Below are 13,814 nucleotides of genomic sequence, written 5' to 3'. Positions count from 1 at the left end.
GAGGAGGGGAGCATAACGAAAACCAGAAGCTGGGTCAAAGAGAGAGGTTTTTGGGAGGCTTTTAATGTCAGTGGAAAGAGGCAGAGAATCAAAATGATCTTTGAAGAGAATGGAAGAGGCCAGGGAATCAGCCTCTAGTTGTTCAGCAGACATACTGTTTAACGTTGCACTCAGATTATGAATGTAATTCTAATCCAAACAAATTGCAATCAAGTCAATATGTACATCCACATCTCAGCAATAATGTCTGACCCACAAATTGTTTACAACAGGATTCAGCTGTACTATGATGTCATCCTAAATCTGAAAGATTTCCATTCCCATTCACTAATTGCCAAGAAACCCTCCTTTTCAAATAAGATTTTATTGATGAAAAACTAGACTATTAAAGGAAATTCATTACTCTTTCAACTAGCAAAACAGCAATATTTGAATTATCTGGTAAAGTATTACACAGATTATAATTATCTTTCCTGTTTTAATTGTTAAATTTTAACTTAAAGGAGTTTTAAATTCTGAAATAAAACCCAAGACTAGTGGTCATATCTTAAGAAAACTTGCTTACACTTGTGGGCAAGGCCAAAACTAGAAGGTATAAATGTAAGCTAGTCACTTAATAAGGAATTCAGGAGAAGCATCTTTACCCAGAGAGTAGTTTGAATGTGGAACTCGCTACTACAGGGAGTAGGTGAGGCTGAATAGTAAAGATGTTTTAAGGGGAAGCTAGATAAGTACATGAGGGAGAAAGGAATAGAAGAATATGCTGATGGGGTTGGATGAAGAGGGGTGAAGAAGGCTCATGTGCAGCATAAACATTGGCAAAGACTAGTTGGGATGAATGGCCTCTTTCTGTACTGCATGTTCTGTGTAATATGAAATTCTTTTTAGAATTGTACTGAAACGCACCTGGAAAGTCACAGTGATGAATTCTTCTCTTCTCTAGCTCTGGATTGTTTCTCCGGTTGAACTTAGGCAGTGGGATGTTCTGTTGTGTTACTTGCAAGGTTGCTGGGAGCGCATGTGCTGCAGTGGGTGACCCCAATTTGCAGGCAATAGAGGCGGCATATGATGGAGGTGGCGTCATGTTTTGCAGCAGCTCTGGTTGCCTATCGGGGCTTCCGGGTTCAGAATTTGGTGGTGAGGGTGGCAGGTAGGTCGGCTGTTGCGGGAAGAACTGCGCTGGCACAGCAAAAGTGCCCGTTGAAATAGACTGGAAGCGTTTCACTGCCGTCTGTGGATGCACTGTGGCGAGCGTGTTCATGCCAGTCATTCCTGTTGATACGGAAGCATTGGTAAGTTTGCCCATACATGCCGCATTATCTTGTGCGTGAGAAGTGTTACCAGGAATGCTTACCAAGTCTGGGGAACTCAGTAGCTGGTACAACTGACCTTGTTGCGGGGATGCAGGCAGGTGCATTTCAGGAGAGGGCAGCTCCTGTTTGATAAACGCAGTGTTGACATCCGTCGGCTGCGAAGTGTTAAACACACTGGTGAACTCTGGCAAGGCATGGGTCGTAATTGTTCTGTTTGCCTGGGTAAAAGCAGTAACCGCTTCTGAATGGGGCTGAACCATGGATGGTCTTTGGGGTTTACAAAGGCCAGTTCGCAGGTAAGTGATGTCGGGCAGAATAACATTGATGTTGACGCTGTATGGCGAGGTCCTCTCGTCCTGGAAAAATTCATCCACCACTGAGGCACTGTCCCTTCTGTACTTCTTCAACTCTGGGACTGGCAGCAGCTGGGGTGACAGATACTTCTCCATCTCACACCTAGTCTGTATGAAAAGTAAAAAGGCAGTACATAATAAATGTAAGTTAAAAGAAAACATAATTTAAAAAATACAAGAACAAAGTGCATTCAAATTGACCTCACTGAAGATTTGTCAAAATGAAATCAAACACAGACGAGACACAAATACCACTTCTTACAAGGCATAGCATTTTAAAAACCCGCTGAAAAATTTTGCTAACCCAGACAAGATATTTAAAAATTGCAGCCTAGAGGCAGCCACTGTTTTGAGATACAGTCAACTGCATCTCTCAACTTCTCTGCTGAAATATTGGAAAGACAATCAGAACTGCAACAGAAGAGACAAGATCAGTGATGCTGATTGACAAAGACTAAACTTCAAAAAGCAACCATTTAACTTGGGCATCACTCTTCCAAAAAGCTCAGTCTAGTCAACGTTGAAAAGTTATCCACATTGGTGTTTATACCGCTACAAAATATATACATTTCGATTCTTTACCAAACATTAAACATTAATAAGACTGCAGGCAGGTGAAAATGAACAATCATTGTTTGTATCAAGATGACTGACTCCGTCGCATTATTCCAGTTAATCTTGTTTCAAATAAAACAGATTTTTAAAAGAAATTTCCATCATGGAAGTTTAAGCTTTTGACCTATTTTAAAAAAAATCTAAAAGCTGTATATAGGTTTTTTTTTTTAGAAGCTCAGGATTGGCTATAATTACATATTGATGCCAAGATCTCTGCCCATACTGAGCCTGGCTCTGGGAGCTTACCAAAGAGATGGTGCAAGAAATGGCATGTGCTAGATAGTTGTTGGGAAATGAATACGATGCACCATCTAAAAGTAGCTGCTTATGGGGTCAAATTTCAGTCACTCCAAAGTCTTTTTGGGGCATGAAAAAAAAAGTGGTTGGCAAAATAAATGCAGTGGCAGGAAACAGAATCTGTGGACAACTGATGGAACAGCCAAAGTCCCCAGTGTGATGGCTGGCACAGTAGAGTTGTGCCGCAGGAGATGAGAGAAGAGCACTGCTTTGTTTGAAAGGACAGCAGGATGCAGTGACTGAAAAGTTGAGGGAGGGATCGAGCTTCACCATCAGCAGCAGTGTTGTCCCTGTCCTAATTTTTTTTTTGCCTTTTATTTTATCTTATCTTGTACTACTCGACCATGAAATATGGGACTAGGACGCTCTAAAACCAACCCCCATTACTGATTTGAACTCACATCTTCCTGAGCTCCTGTGGAAATTGTATTGCTAGTTTTGCCATGTCCCTTTATTTACCCCTCTTTCCTCTGCTAAATTACTATAGTATCTCTTTGCCAGCGAATTAGCAGACAACATTCAGCTAATTCAGCTTCCAATTAAACACGCCAAAAACATTTTCTTAAAGTAAAATTAAACTGGATTGAACATTATTCGCAGCTTTAAAAAAAAAGCTTGTACTAAAAATATGGTCCAAAACAAAGACAAAGTCTAATAAGCCTTGACGTCAAAGAGCTCGATCACTCCTTAGCTCCACCCTAGTTAAGCAAAGTGAGCACCAAAATCAATCCCGTTCTAAACAGATGGACAATCATGCCAGGTTTCACAGGGTTAAAGGAAGCTAGGGCTTCATTTTGTCAATTTAGGCTGGTTTAAAGTACCCACCAGAAAATCATGTTCAGCACAATCTTAGCCAGATTTTGTGGTCCTCCAGCACCCATTGTGCTCCTGTGCTATTGGCCTCAGGATAGAAATTCTCAAGTTCGAACTTGAGAATTCTAGACCAAAACTTAGGTGGCTTACAAAGGGTCATCTATTAACCATGGACTTCAGGTCTCAAAACTGTTTTTATTTTTAAAAGCACAAAGGCAACCGGACAATGCTCGGCCTCATTTCTGGACACAGAAGCACTGCCATAGTGTGAAAAGAAATAGATCGGTGCCTGTAAATTCCTTGAGTGCAAGTTCCCAACCTCAACAAAGTCACCCTGGGGAAAATGTCAAGCCTAGACTGCATGAGAGAAAGAATAGAATCATCATCCTTGGCTGATTTCATGTAACATAGGGCTTTATTAGACACCAATTGCAGTTAATTAAGCATACATCTCCAGATGTTCTCGAGCTGGTCATAGGTGGGGAAATTTTTTTTTTTTTAAGCAGCCCACTTCTTTCTTCCTAGTTGCAAATCAGGAATTTGACATCAATATAATAGCGCATGACATTTCTGGATGCAAACCCCCAGCGCATTAAAAAAAAAATTTCTGTACAGCGATTGAGAATTTAATTCCATTGAACATGCCCCATACATAGGCTGACTGGGTAGCTCTGACCTTAAACCCCCAGGGACTGCGTTCACAGTTCAGGTCATTAAAACCTTAAGTGAATGATTTCAAGTGAAAGTAATCCTAGTTGTTTCTTAATACAAGCAGACTTTATGGAAAATAGATCTCTACACTCCTCTTTGTAACACTTTCCATATCGAATGATTGAATGTTATACAAGTCTGGAGCTGAAGACAGATACTTAAATGTTGGTGCCCCAGAATTAGTTAAAGGACATTACTGTCCTGTTAGAAATTGCAGGTTCCTTCACCATGCACATATATAAGGAAGGCTCAAAAGACAATTACTAATTCAACAAAAGAACCACATCACCATTAGCAACTAACATTTTTTATAATCACAGCTTCAGAAAATAGAAAGACTACATCGTAAAGCTTAATACAGCAGATATTGCATATAGCACAATCCAAACATACTCAAGCTGCCAACCTTAGCATTGGGATAGGTTTTCAAAACAAGTCATTTAGAAACTGAGCATCTCTTTGGAAAACTTCTAAATACCCTTTATAATGGTTGTACCTAGACACTAATCCATTTTTAGAATACATATTCACTTATTCAACAATGCTCACATTTTCTTCATAAGCCAGAGGGCAGCATCATGTAGAATAAGTCTAGTCGCAACTTTTTTCTTGAAACAAAGTCAACTTTATGTGTACAATTTCCCAAAGCTTAACAGGTAGCAAGAAATAAAACTATTGTGTTTAGATTGCTCACCTTTCCAACCTTTTCCCTTAAAATATAGCTGGAACAGTGTTGGTCTAATGTTAATTCTGCAAACAATTCAGATTGGAGAATAAGCTTTATCTGTCCAGGTGCAGACACTTAAGAATGCCAATGAACTGTATTTTAAATGTTACTGCATGTAAAAGTTAATGTTTAATGAAGCTGATACAGTTGCAGGAACAAAAACAATGAAAGAATAATTTAAAATGATGAATGTGCTAATGGTTTGTAAACTCACGGGTCACAAGAGAACATTTGGCTGTAGCTCTCTTCAAGCTTTAGAAGTATGTTTTAAATCTTACAATCATAAAATAGTACAGCACAGAAGGAAGCCATTCAGCCCATTAAGTCTGCACTGACTCTTTCAAGAGCAATCCCCCCGTACTCTTTCTCCATATTGTGTGTTTTATTTTTAAAGTCACTGAAACTTGAACTATATTATGATGTTGTTTATTTAATATTTTGTTTGTGCTTCTTTAAAAAAATGTACCTCTGGAATGAGAGGAAGCAATGACAAGAAAGCATGAATGATAGCAACACAAGAAAGCGAGTGAGAAACAGGGACAGACAAGAAACATGGAGACAGCAAGAGATCTAAAAATAACACTTTTCCACTTTTGACTACATTTAAATGTGCTAAATTAAATGTCACAGATGGTATTAGGAAATCCCAAGCATTGATTTGTGCCCTACTTAAACAAAAACATCAACTATTTCTCACTTTCTAAAATCACTTCAGACTGGTGGCTATTTTTTTGTGCTTTGAGTCATTAATGGGCAACTAAAAGGGAAGAGCCACAATATTCTGTAAAATTTGTAGTGCTCATTTACCCATTCTTCCATCCCAAAACTGAACTGCTTAAAAACTATGTATAAGAAATACACAAATGTATGAAAACAATATTTACTCAGCCATCATCTCTATAATTGTCAATGAGAAAATTATGACTGGCCTTTTACAGGACCAGAATTTATTTTGAGAGTTGTGAATACGGTAAAAAAACACACAGGTTATAAAATTAGTTTCTGTCAGTGTGGATTTGCTATTTTGTGGAACAACCCATATTGGCAGTGCATAATGATTGTTAGCACATATGTAACTGGTATGATTAACACACAAGTGCAAGAGGAGACCCGGCCCAATACTGGATGCCCTCTACCTATTAGAAGAGTTACAAAAACACTAGTTGTATTTGATACGAAACGGAAATGTTTGATTGGATGAATATTTCACCCAATGTTGCTTTTAGAAGAAAGGAAAGCATTAAATGCAATGGTCAAAATTCTGAAGTTATTCAGAGCACGGACATACTCAGTAAATATCTGAATTTGGGTAAGCTTGCTTGTGTAATCTTCAATGGAATGTACAGTGAGTGGAGAAAGAATGAATGAATAGCAAAGTGGAACAATATTTGGTGGGCAAACATTTGAATGCCATTTATCATTGCATCAGTATGATTTCTTACCACTATGTCAATTAGATTAGTTTCTCCCTGTTGCTTTTGCTAAGTCATCAGCCAATCGTCTATTCACACAATTGTGCGAATGACCTTTAGCTAAATTTGTTAGTCAGTTGAAAATCAATCATTGGCTGCAATGTTTATTCATGACATATTACACACGGAATTCTAATAGTAATCATGGCAGGTGAAAGATATTCTTTCCTTTTGCTTAATTCAAACCAATTTATCCACAATAAGTTTTTTTTTTAAAAAAGAGACTGTTGTTCTGTAATGTTCTTATCCCTTCAAAGTCTAACCTATAGCTGCTATCTCTTCGCCCTTCAATGATCAACAGTTCTAACCTCTCCAGTCTTCTTTGGTCTCAACTGAAACCCTCATACCTCAGTAATTGTTCAATTTACCTTGTTGCTTCTCCTCAACATCTATTAGCTCTCTTCAAAGCCCAAGTTTTATCTAAAGGTGCTTTTATATTTTTCTTTTATGAAGCTCCTCAAAGCCAACTCCTGGCATTAATGCTATTAAATCAGATTTCTATCACCCTGAGACATACTTTTAAACTAATTTTACTTGAGCAACAGAAAATTGATTTAACATAAATGCCAGGAACTATCTCACGGACACAGGTATCCCAGAATCAGAGTTAAAATAATAATGGAAAAATCCAAAGCTCAAGTTTTCAAGAAATGTTGAGATCTGGAAAGGTTCTAACATAGTACTGGTCAGGATGCAAGGAAAGGCTAATTTCTTGATAAACAAACTCTCACATCTCATCCCCAATCTCTGTTATCTTTCTCAATTTACTTCATTTGTCAATACTCTTAGAGCTGGTGATCTTCTGAAGTTCCCTCAGTTGTTCTTTCTAATTTCCAATTACACCATGCTACACCTATCTTCCTGCTCCCTACATCCTATGGTATAGAAATAAAGCATCACATTGTCTCTTACATTGTATTACACACTACGGAGTCAGCGGCGCTTGAGATGGCTTGGCCAAGTGAGCCGCATGGAAGATGGCAGGATCCCCAAGGACACATTGTACAGCGAGCTCGCCACTGGTATCAGACCCACCGGCCGTCCATGTCTCCGCTTTAAAGACGTCTGCAAACGCGACATGAAGTCCTGTGACATTGATCACAAGTCATGGGAGTCAGTTGCCAGCGATCGCCAGAGCTGGCGGGCAGCCATAAGGGCGGGGCTAAAGTGTGGCGAGTCGAAGAGGCTTAGCAGTTGGCAGGAAAAAAGACAGAAGCGCAAGGGGAGAGCCAACTGTGTTAACAGCCCCGACAACCAATTTTTTCTTCAGCACCTGTGGAAGAGTCTGTCACTCTAGTATTGGCCTTTATAGCCACTCCAGGCGCTGCTCCACAAACCACTGACCACCTCCAGGCACTTACCCATTGTCTCTCGAGACAAGGAGGCCAAAGAAGAGAAGATGATTGTCTCTTACATTATATTCTTTGAGGACCTCAAAATGTTGAAATATTTTACCTGCCTCAATCTTTTCTTCCACCTTCCCTTTTAAAACAAACACCTAGGGCTTGATTTTTATCCCATGCCAGGAGTGTGAATGGAGGTTGGCATGCACAGAACTTTGCGCCGCCAGCCTGTGTGTCAGTTCCCCGGCTCCATCCCTGCCTTGGGCCATCTTCCCAGAGGGGGAATGGGATATTCCGCTCAGCCTCCAGTTCCCACAGGTGGCAGGGGACAGGTTAGCTGCCTGGAAACAGTCTCCCGGCAGCAGACCGCGGGTGGAGGCCAGCATTCCAGGTGCCCACTGGGGCTCAGCAGCAGCCGCAGGTCACCTTGTAGAGGGGCTGCTGCCCCGTCCCACAGTGGTGGCCTGATTGCAAAGGCCATCTTTTATTTTAATGGTGAAAAATTTGGAGAGAGCACCTCCAATTTGGGGCGACCACTCCCACACTTACCTGGAAGAGCATCCTGCTGCTACTTACGAACTGGAAGGTCTTCTATTGGCCCTCTAGCTTTACAAGACCGCCCAACATCCTTAATTGGTTGCCCTCGGGTCACTAATTGGCCAAATCAGGTGACCTCCATTTGAATCTGGCAGTGGGGGTGCTGAAGTCCACAGAAAAATCCTGCCCCTAATCTCTACTTCCTGATTTATCTTATATTCTTGAGGCACTTACCCTACATTGGCACTGAATTGCTCTTCTTCAGCCAGCACAGCTATAATGGACCAAATGGCCTCCATCTGTGTTGTAAATCCTCATATGTTTCTATGTTTCTAAAATACTTAAAAATTTTCCGCTAACGTTTGAAGTTCCAGATATGTGATTATGGATCTTCAGGGTGGAAACTCGGGTTTTCACTAGCTTGTCCTTACTGGGCTGAGTGGGGATCTGATCCTTTCCAATCCCAGATGCTGACTGCTAGATACAATTGTAGTCTGGTCCTCAAAGGTAATTTTAAACAGTTCATTACAGGCCAGGAGTAGAGTTAAGATTAGCATTTGTGAGGATTTTAAATCCTCATCCTATTGTTCAAATCCCTCCATGATCCACCCCTCCCTATCTCTGTACCTTCCTCCAACCTTACCACCCTCCAAGATCTCTGTGTTCCACCCCTTCTGACCACTTGTGCATCCCTGATTTCCACTGCCTCACCATTGGCAATCCCTAATTCTCTCCTAAACCTTTCTGCCTCTCTACCTGTCGCACCTCCTTTAAGATGCTTCTTAAAACATCTCTCTTTGACCAAGCTTTTGGTCACCTGCCCTAATATCTCCTTCTGTGACTCGGAATCAAATATTGTTGGATAATGCTTCTGTGAAGTGCATTCCAATGTTTTACTGTGGTAAAGGTGCTACGTAAATGCAAGTTGTTGTAAGGATAACAAATTCTGCTCAACATAACCTAGTCCCCTGGGTAAAATAATTACTCAACTCACCTCTAATCCTTCTACAAATTACTTTAAATCTATGCACCCAACCCCCCACCCCGGTTATTGACCTCTCTGCTAATGGAAATAGGTCCTTCTTGTCCACTCTATCTAGGCCCCTCATAATTTTATACACCTCAATTAAATCTCTCCTCAGCCTCCTCTGTTCCAAAGAAAACAACCCCAGCCTATCCAATCTTTCCTCAGTTAAAATTCTTCATTCCTAGCAACATTGTTGTAAATCTCCTCTGTACCCTCTCCAGTGCAATCACATCCTTCCTGTAATGCGGTGACCAGAACTGTACACAATACGCTAGCTATGCTCTAACTAGTGTTTTATACTGTTCTAGCATAACCTCGCAATTCGTATACTGACCAATAAAGGAAAGCATCCCATATGCCTTCTTGACCACCTTATCTACCTGTCCTGCTACCTGGGTTTTTTTTTAAAACCTCTTCGCTCTTATCCTACTCAACCTCCCTACCCCACACGCATTTATTTGTCCATAGGGCCATTTATTTCCAACATTAATTAGGGGAAGTCAACTTCAAAAATCACAAAATGTGCACTCATGCCAGTCCATGTTCTTCGCTTTTAAGTTCGTCATAGGTTCTGGAATGAAAAACTGGCAATGGCAACATGAGACAAAAGTTATGTAATCCAAAACTAAACTCAATACCCTTCAACAGGTTCATAATATGTGGCAGAAAACAATATCTTACTGTTACGTTTTTAAATGCACAGTCAGAAGTTACAAGGTTAACTGCGGGACATGCACCTGCACAATTAAAAGATATATTTAAAACCAAGTATACGAAGATGTTTAGCATCGAGCGAGCCTTGAGCAGCAATTAAATTGCATAATCCATAACATTCTTGAAAACTGGTGACTGATCCCATTGGAAGGGTTAAAACAAACCTAATTCAGCTGATGGTATGCAACTCAGTGCTGTCACCAGGATTTCAGTGAAATCATGTTGAGCATTTAAAATTTCATACTACATCCACTTGAACTGTTCAAAACAAATTTAGCAGTACAGTTATAGATTGTATCTGTACTATTTATACAACACTAGGGTGATGTACTGACGATTACCAGCCTTTCACTTTAAATTTCACTTTCAACTTGAATTAAGTAATGAATTAACATTAATACAATTCTGGGTACTGCCTGTGTGGAGTCTGCAAGTTCTCCCTGTGTCTGCGTGGGTTTCCTCCGGGTGCTCCGGTTTCCTCCCACATACCAAAGACTTGCAGGTTGATAGGTAAATTGGGCATTAGCAATTGCCCCTAGTATAGGTAGGTGGTAGGGAAATATAGGGACAGGTGGGGATGTGGTAGGAATATGGAATTAGTGTAGGATTAGTATAAATGGGTGGTTGATGGTCGACACAGACTCGGTGGGCCGAAGGGCCTGTTTCAGTGCTGTATCTCTAAACTAAACTAAACTAAAAATACACATTGCCTTAAATGCAGCTTTTCCTAAACAACATTGGTATGAATACATTTAAACTTGTCCAGCAATAATAATGCATATATTTAACACAGGTACACATCTTTAACAGAGGTCTACCATACAGATGAACTTTTGGTAGATTACAATTCTAGCCATTCCATTTGTTTGGGATAGGATTGTACAGAGTCATCTATAACTGGTACCAGGAATTAACAGCCACCTCCAGCATACCAGAAACATTTCACTGCACTCTCACAACAGCAACCTAATCCAACTGCTTCTTGTTCCTGTACTTATTTTGCTCTGATCTTCCAAACCAGTTGAATACACAAACTTTACAATGAGAGTGGCTTAATCTCAAAATGTTTTGTGCAACATATCCATATTGCTCGGCAATTTTAATAACTAATTACAAAATAGCAAAGGAATTAAGTATAAGGATTATGACATGCGGGCCACCATTCGAAGTGAAACAGCACGTTTAATTACTTAGGGAGTGTATTATACTGAGATTTTAAATTTTAAACAAAAAAAAATCCATTAAAATACATAAATACCATACAGCATACAGGGGAAATAAGGTTATATATTCCTTACGAGTTCCGAAAAAAGTTGCAGCAAAATTTAAACTGCAAGACAGTTGTTCAAATATTTTCCAAAACAGATCAAAATATCTGAAATAGAAAACACCATTGGGTAATGGTCTGACACAGATGAACACAGCCCGGGGGTGGCGAATATTCACAGTCATCAGGAAAACATTCATCAAGCACAGTGCCATTGAAGATATGAATGATACGAATGTTACATTCCCCCCTCATCTGCAAAAGCTTCACATAATGCCAAATATGTTTTAGCAATATTTTTCCTCCTCCCCACCCCGTCCACCAATGAAAATCAGCTGACTAATGGAAAATATGATCAATGATTATACTTGACCAACAATGCAGCGAATTCTGATTCCATCAACCCCTGAAAAAAAGATACAAAGTTTGGTCCTGGCCGCACATTTAGAATTTTCTGATTATAGATCTTCCAGCTGTCGTTGGCATATTTTCGGTACAGTGGCTCAGGGAGAATTTCAAAGTGCTGGGAAGTTTTTTCTCGTCTCAATGACTCGTTGTGTGGGCGAGGAGAGAGTCAGATGCTTGAATGCTACATGGCAAGTGCTAAACCAGCTGCAGCTCTCAGCCAATGACCCCAAAAAAAAAAATCAAAAATAAAAATACAACACATCCTCGCCCTCGCCTGGTGCATACTGCACACTATACAGTCTGAGGGCAATGGAGAGCATGTTACCCGCAACCACCACCCCCCCCCACTCCTCCAAAACACATCCCATCACTTTAACCTATTCCAACACCACCAGTTACCAGTTTACAAGATTGAGCCACTCCCTCCTGTGACCTGGAACTAGGAGGAAGAGGAGATGCAATCGTGGGATTGCCTATCAAACTGTACTGTGTATCGTCAAGTCAAAAGTATATTTTTAAAAACTACGTGCTAAACTATGCCAACTCCATATACAACCCCCAGTGCACAAAAATCTCAATGAACTTCCCCTTCCTGAAAGCTAGTGTAACTAACTTTTGACTCAAGACGCGGTGGAAGTCAATATTGAGAGGCTGCAACTAAATGTCACAACTGGTGAATTCTCCTGGAAGAGTTGGGTCTCTGGTCTGAAGTCTAATGCCAACTGCGAGACACTGGCATTACCACAGCAGTTTCCTGTGGCCGGTCATTCACCCTCGCAGTGTTTACACACGTCTCGTTATCATCGCCCTCATTCACAACAGGCAGTACTTGTATCAAACTCCAATAAACACTATTAAAAGATATATGGGCGGGAAAAGGTTTTTTTCCACAACATGTGGCATTTATCCTTCTCTTTAAAAAAAAACATTTTAAGGATTACGGTAACATTATAAGTTTGAAGCCAGAGGGTTATAAAATATAAGTTAGGAACATGAAAGGAAACACTTGGAAATCAGAGCCAGTCTTCCATTCCAGTACTTCCTGGAAAAGAATCCCAACTTTTCACAAACTCATTGCAACGATGCATTCTCAAAACGATATATAAAGACTTTTGCGATGGGAATTTACAAAAAAAAAAGTTGTTTCCAAAAACTAAAAAAAGTTTTAAAAAAAAGTGTTACTAATGCTGCAGTTGAGCAGACGTGCTCATTCTGCGCAGATTAAGTGCCAGTCACTGTATCTCCCCTTCTCCCACTGGAGCCATACCTGGGCCAGGTCATCCCCCGCCAGCATCCTCATCGAGGGAGTCTTCATGCCCTCGAACATCGCCGCCTGCTCCTCCGTGCGAAGACTCACCGGCTTCAGTTGAGTGAAGACGGGCTCGTCCAAGTTGCCCCTCAGTGCACCGCTGGCCATTTGCTTCACACAATCAGAGTGTGTGTATGGATTTAATAAGAGATGCCTTTTGCACTGCACAAGACCAGCATCTGCTGTAAACTCCCTGTTCCCACAGCTTTCACTCACGCCCAGCGAATGCCGAGCGTCTAAACATTCTGGCACTTTTGACACTCTCCCTTCCACTGCAGGATCCCAGGCTCCACATGACTGACATTCCAGCTCACCAATCAGGAGCCCGTCCTCATTCAAGCGACGTGTGGTCTTACCAATCAACGAGGGGGAGAAGGGCGGTTCTCTCAATAAGACTTAAGGCATCAAGTTACACATTAACAGAGCAGGTACGTGCTAAGCTCAAATTTAACCTGGCACTTGATGCAGTTACAAGAAGAAATCCCCTCCCTTCCAGTTGTCTTAAGGTGTTACGTGCTCAGATAGAATGTTTTTGTTACTTTTGGAGTGTATGCAAAGTTTCTCAATGTGGCACAGTTGGATGGCAAGTATACTTTTACCTTGATAACAAGAAAAAAATGTTCATCAGGGCTTCTAAGAATATTTTTGAATAGAAGGGTACCATGGAATCGTTATAAACTTTAAATCTGTGTCCACAAATTGACATACAATTCAAGAACTGAAGTCAATTGATTTTATTCACTGGTTTAGGATTTATTCACCAATGAGTTGATGGTACTAGGAAGAACCCTTTACAAACCACCAAGTCCCCACCCAAAATTTAAAAAGGAAAAAACAGCTAATAATACAGGATCAGCCGAGCTTCAATGACCAGATGTTGCAGGAGTTCAAGGACCATATGTGAGCCA

The 13,814-nt window shown here is 40.6% G+C and overlaps 1 protein-coding gene across 3 annotated transcripts in view; it reads right to left on the bottom strand.

Moving 5' to 3' along the window:
• Nucleotides 1-13,164, bottom strand: part of klf5a (Kruppel like factor 5a) — a 45,911-nt gene extending 32,747 nt beyond the window's left edge. Inside the window, exons 1-2 of one of the 3 annotated variants that reach the window (XM_068032935.1) lie at nucleotides 12,865-13,164; nucleotides 907-1,774 (exon numbers count right to left, since the gene is read on the bottom strand). In XM_068032935.1, coding sequence (XP_067889036.1) covers nucleotides 907-1,774; nucleotides 12,865-13,014 — 1,018 coding nt within the window. In that variant the 5' untranslated portion in view covers nucleotides 13,015-13,164. Of the gene's footprint in view, nucleotides 1-906; nucleotides 1,775-11,562; nucleotides 11,754-12,864 lie in introns of those variants that run through there. The other 2 variants (XM_068032937.1, XM_068032936.1) reach the window with 2 other exon arrangements.
• Between the last annotated feature and the right edge of the window lie 650 nt (nucleotides 13,165-13,814).

The sequence above is a fragment of the Heterodontus francisci genome, chromosome 6 (assembly GCF_036365525.1).
Source record: "Heterodontus francisci isolate sHetFra1 chromosome 6, sHetFra1.hap1, whole genome shotgun sequence".
Classification (NCBI taxonomy): Eukaryota; Metazoa; Chordata; class Chondrichthyes; order Heterodontiformes; family Heterodontidae; genus Heterodontus; species Heterodontus francisci.
The sequence above is the reverse complement of the archived record's forward strand: the minus strand, read 5'-3'. Positions and strand labels throughout refer to the sequence as shown.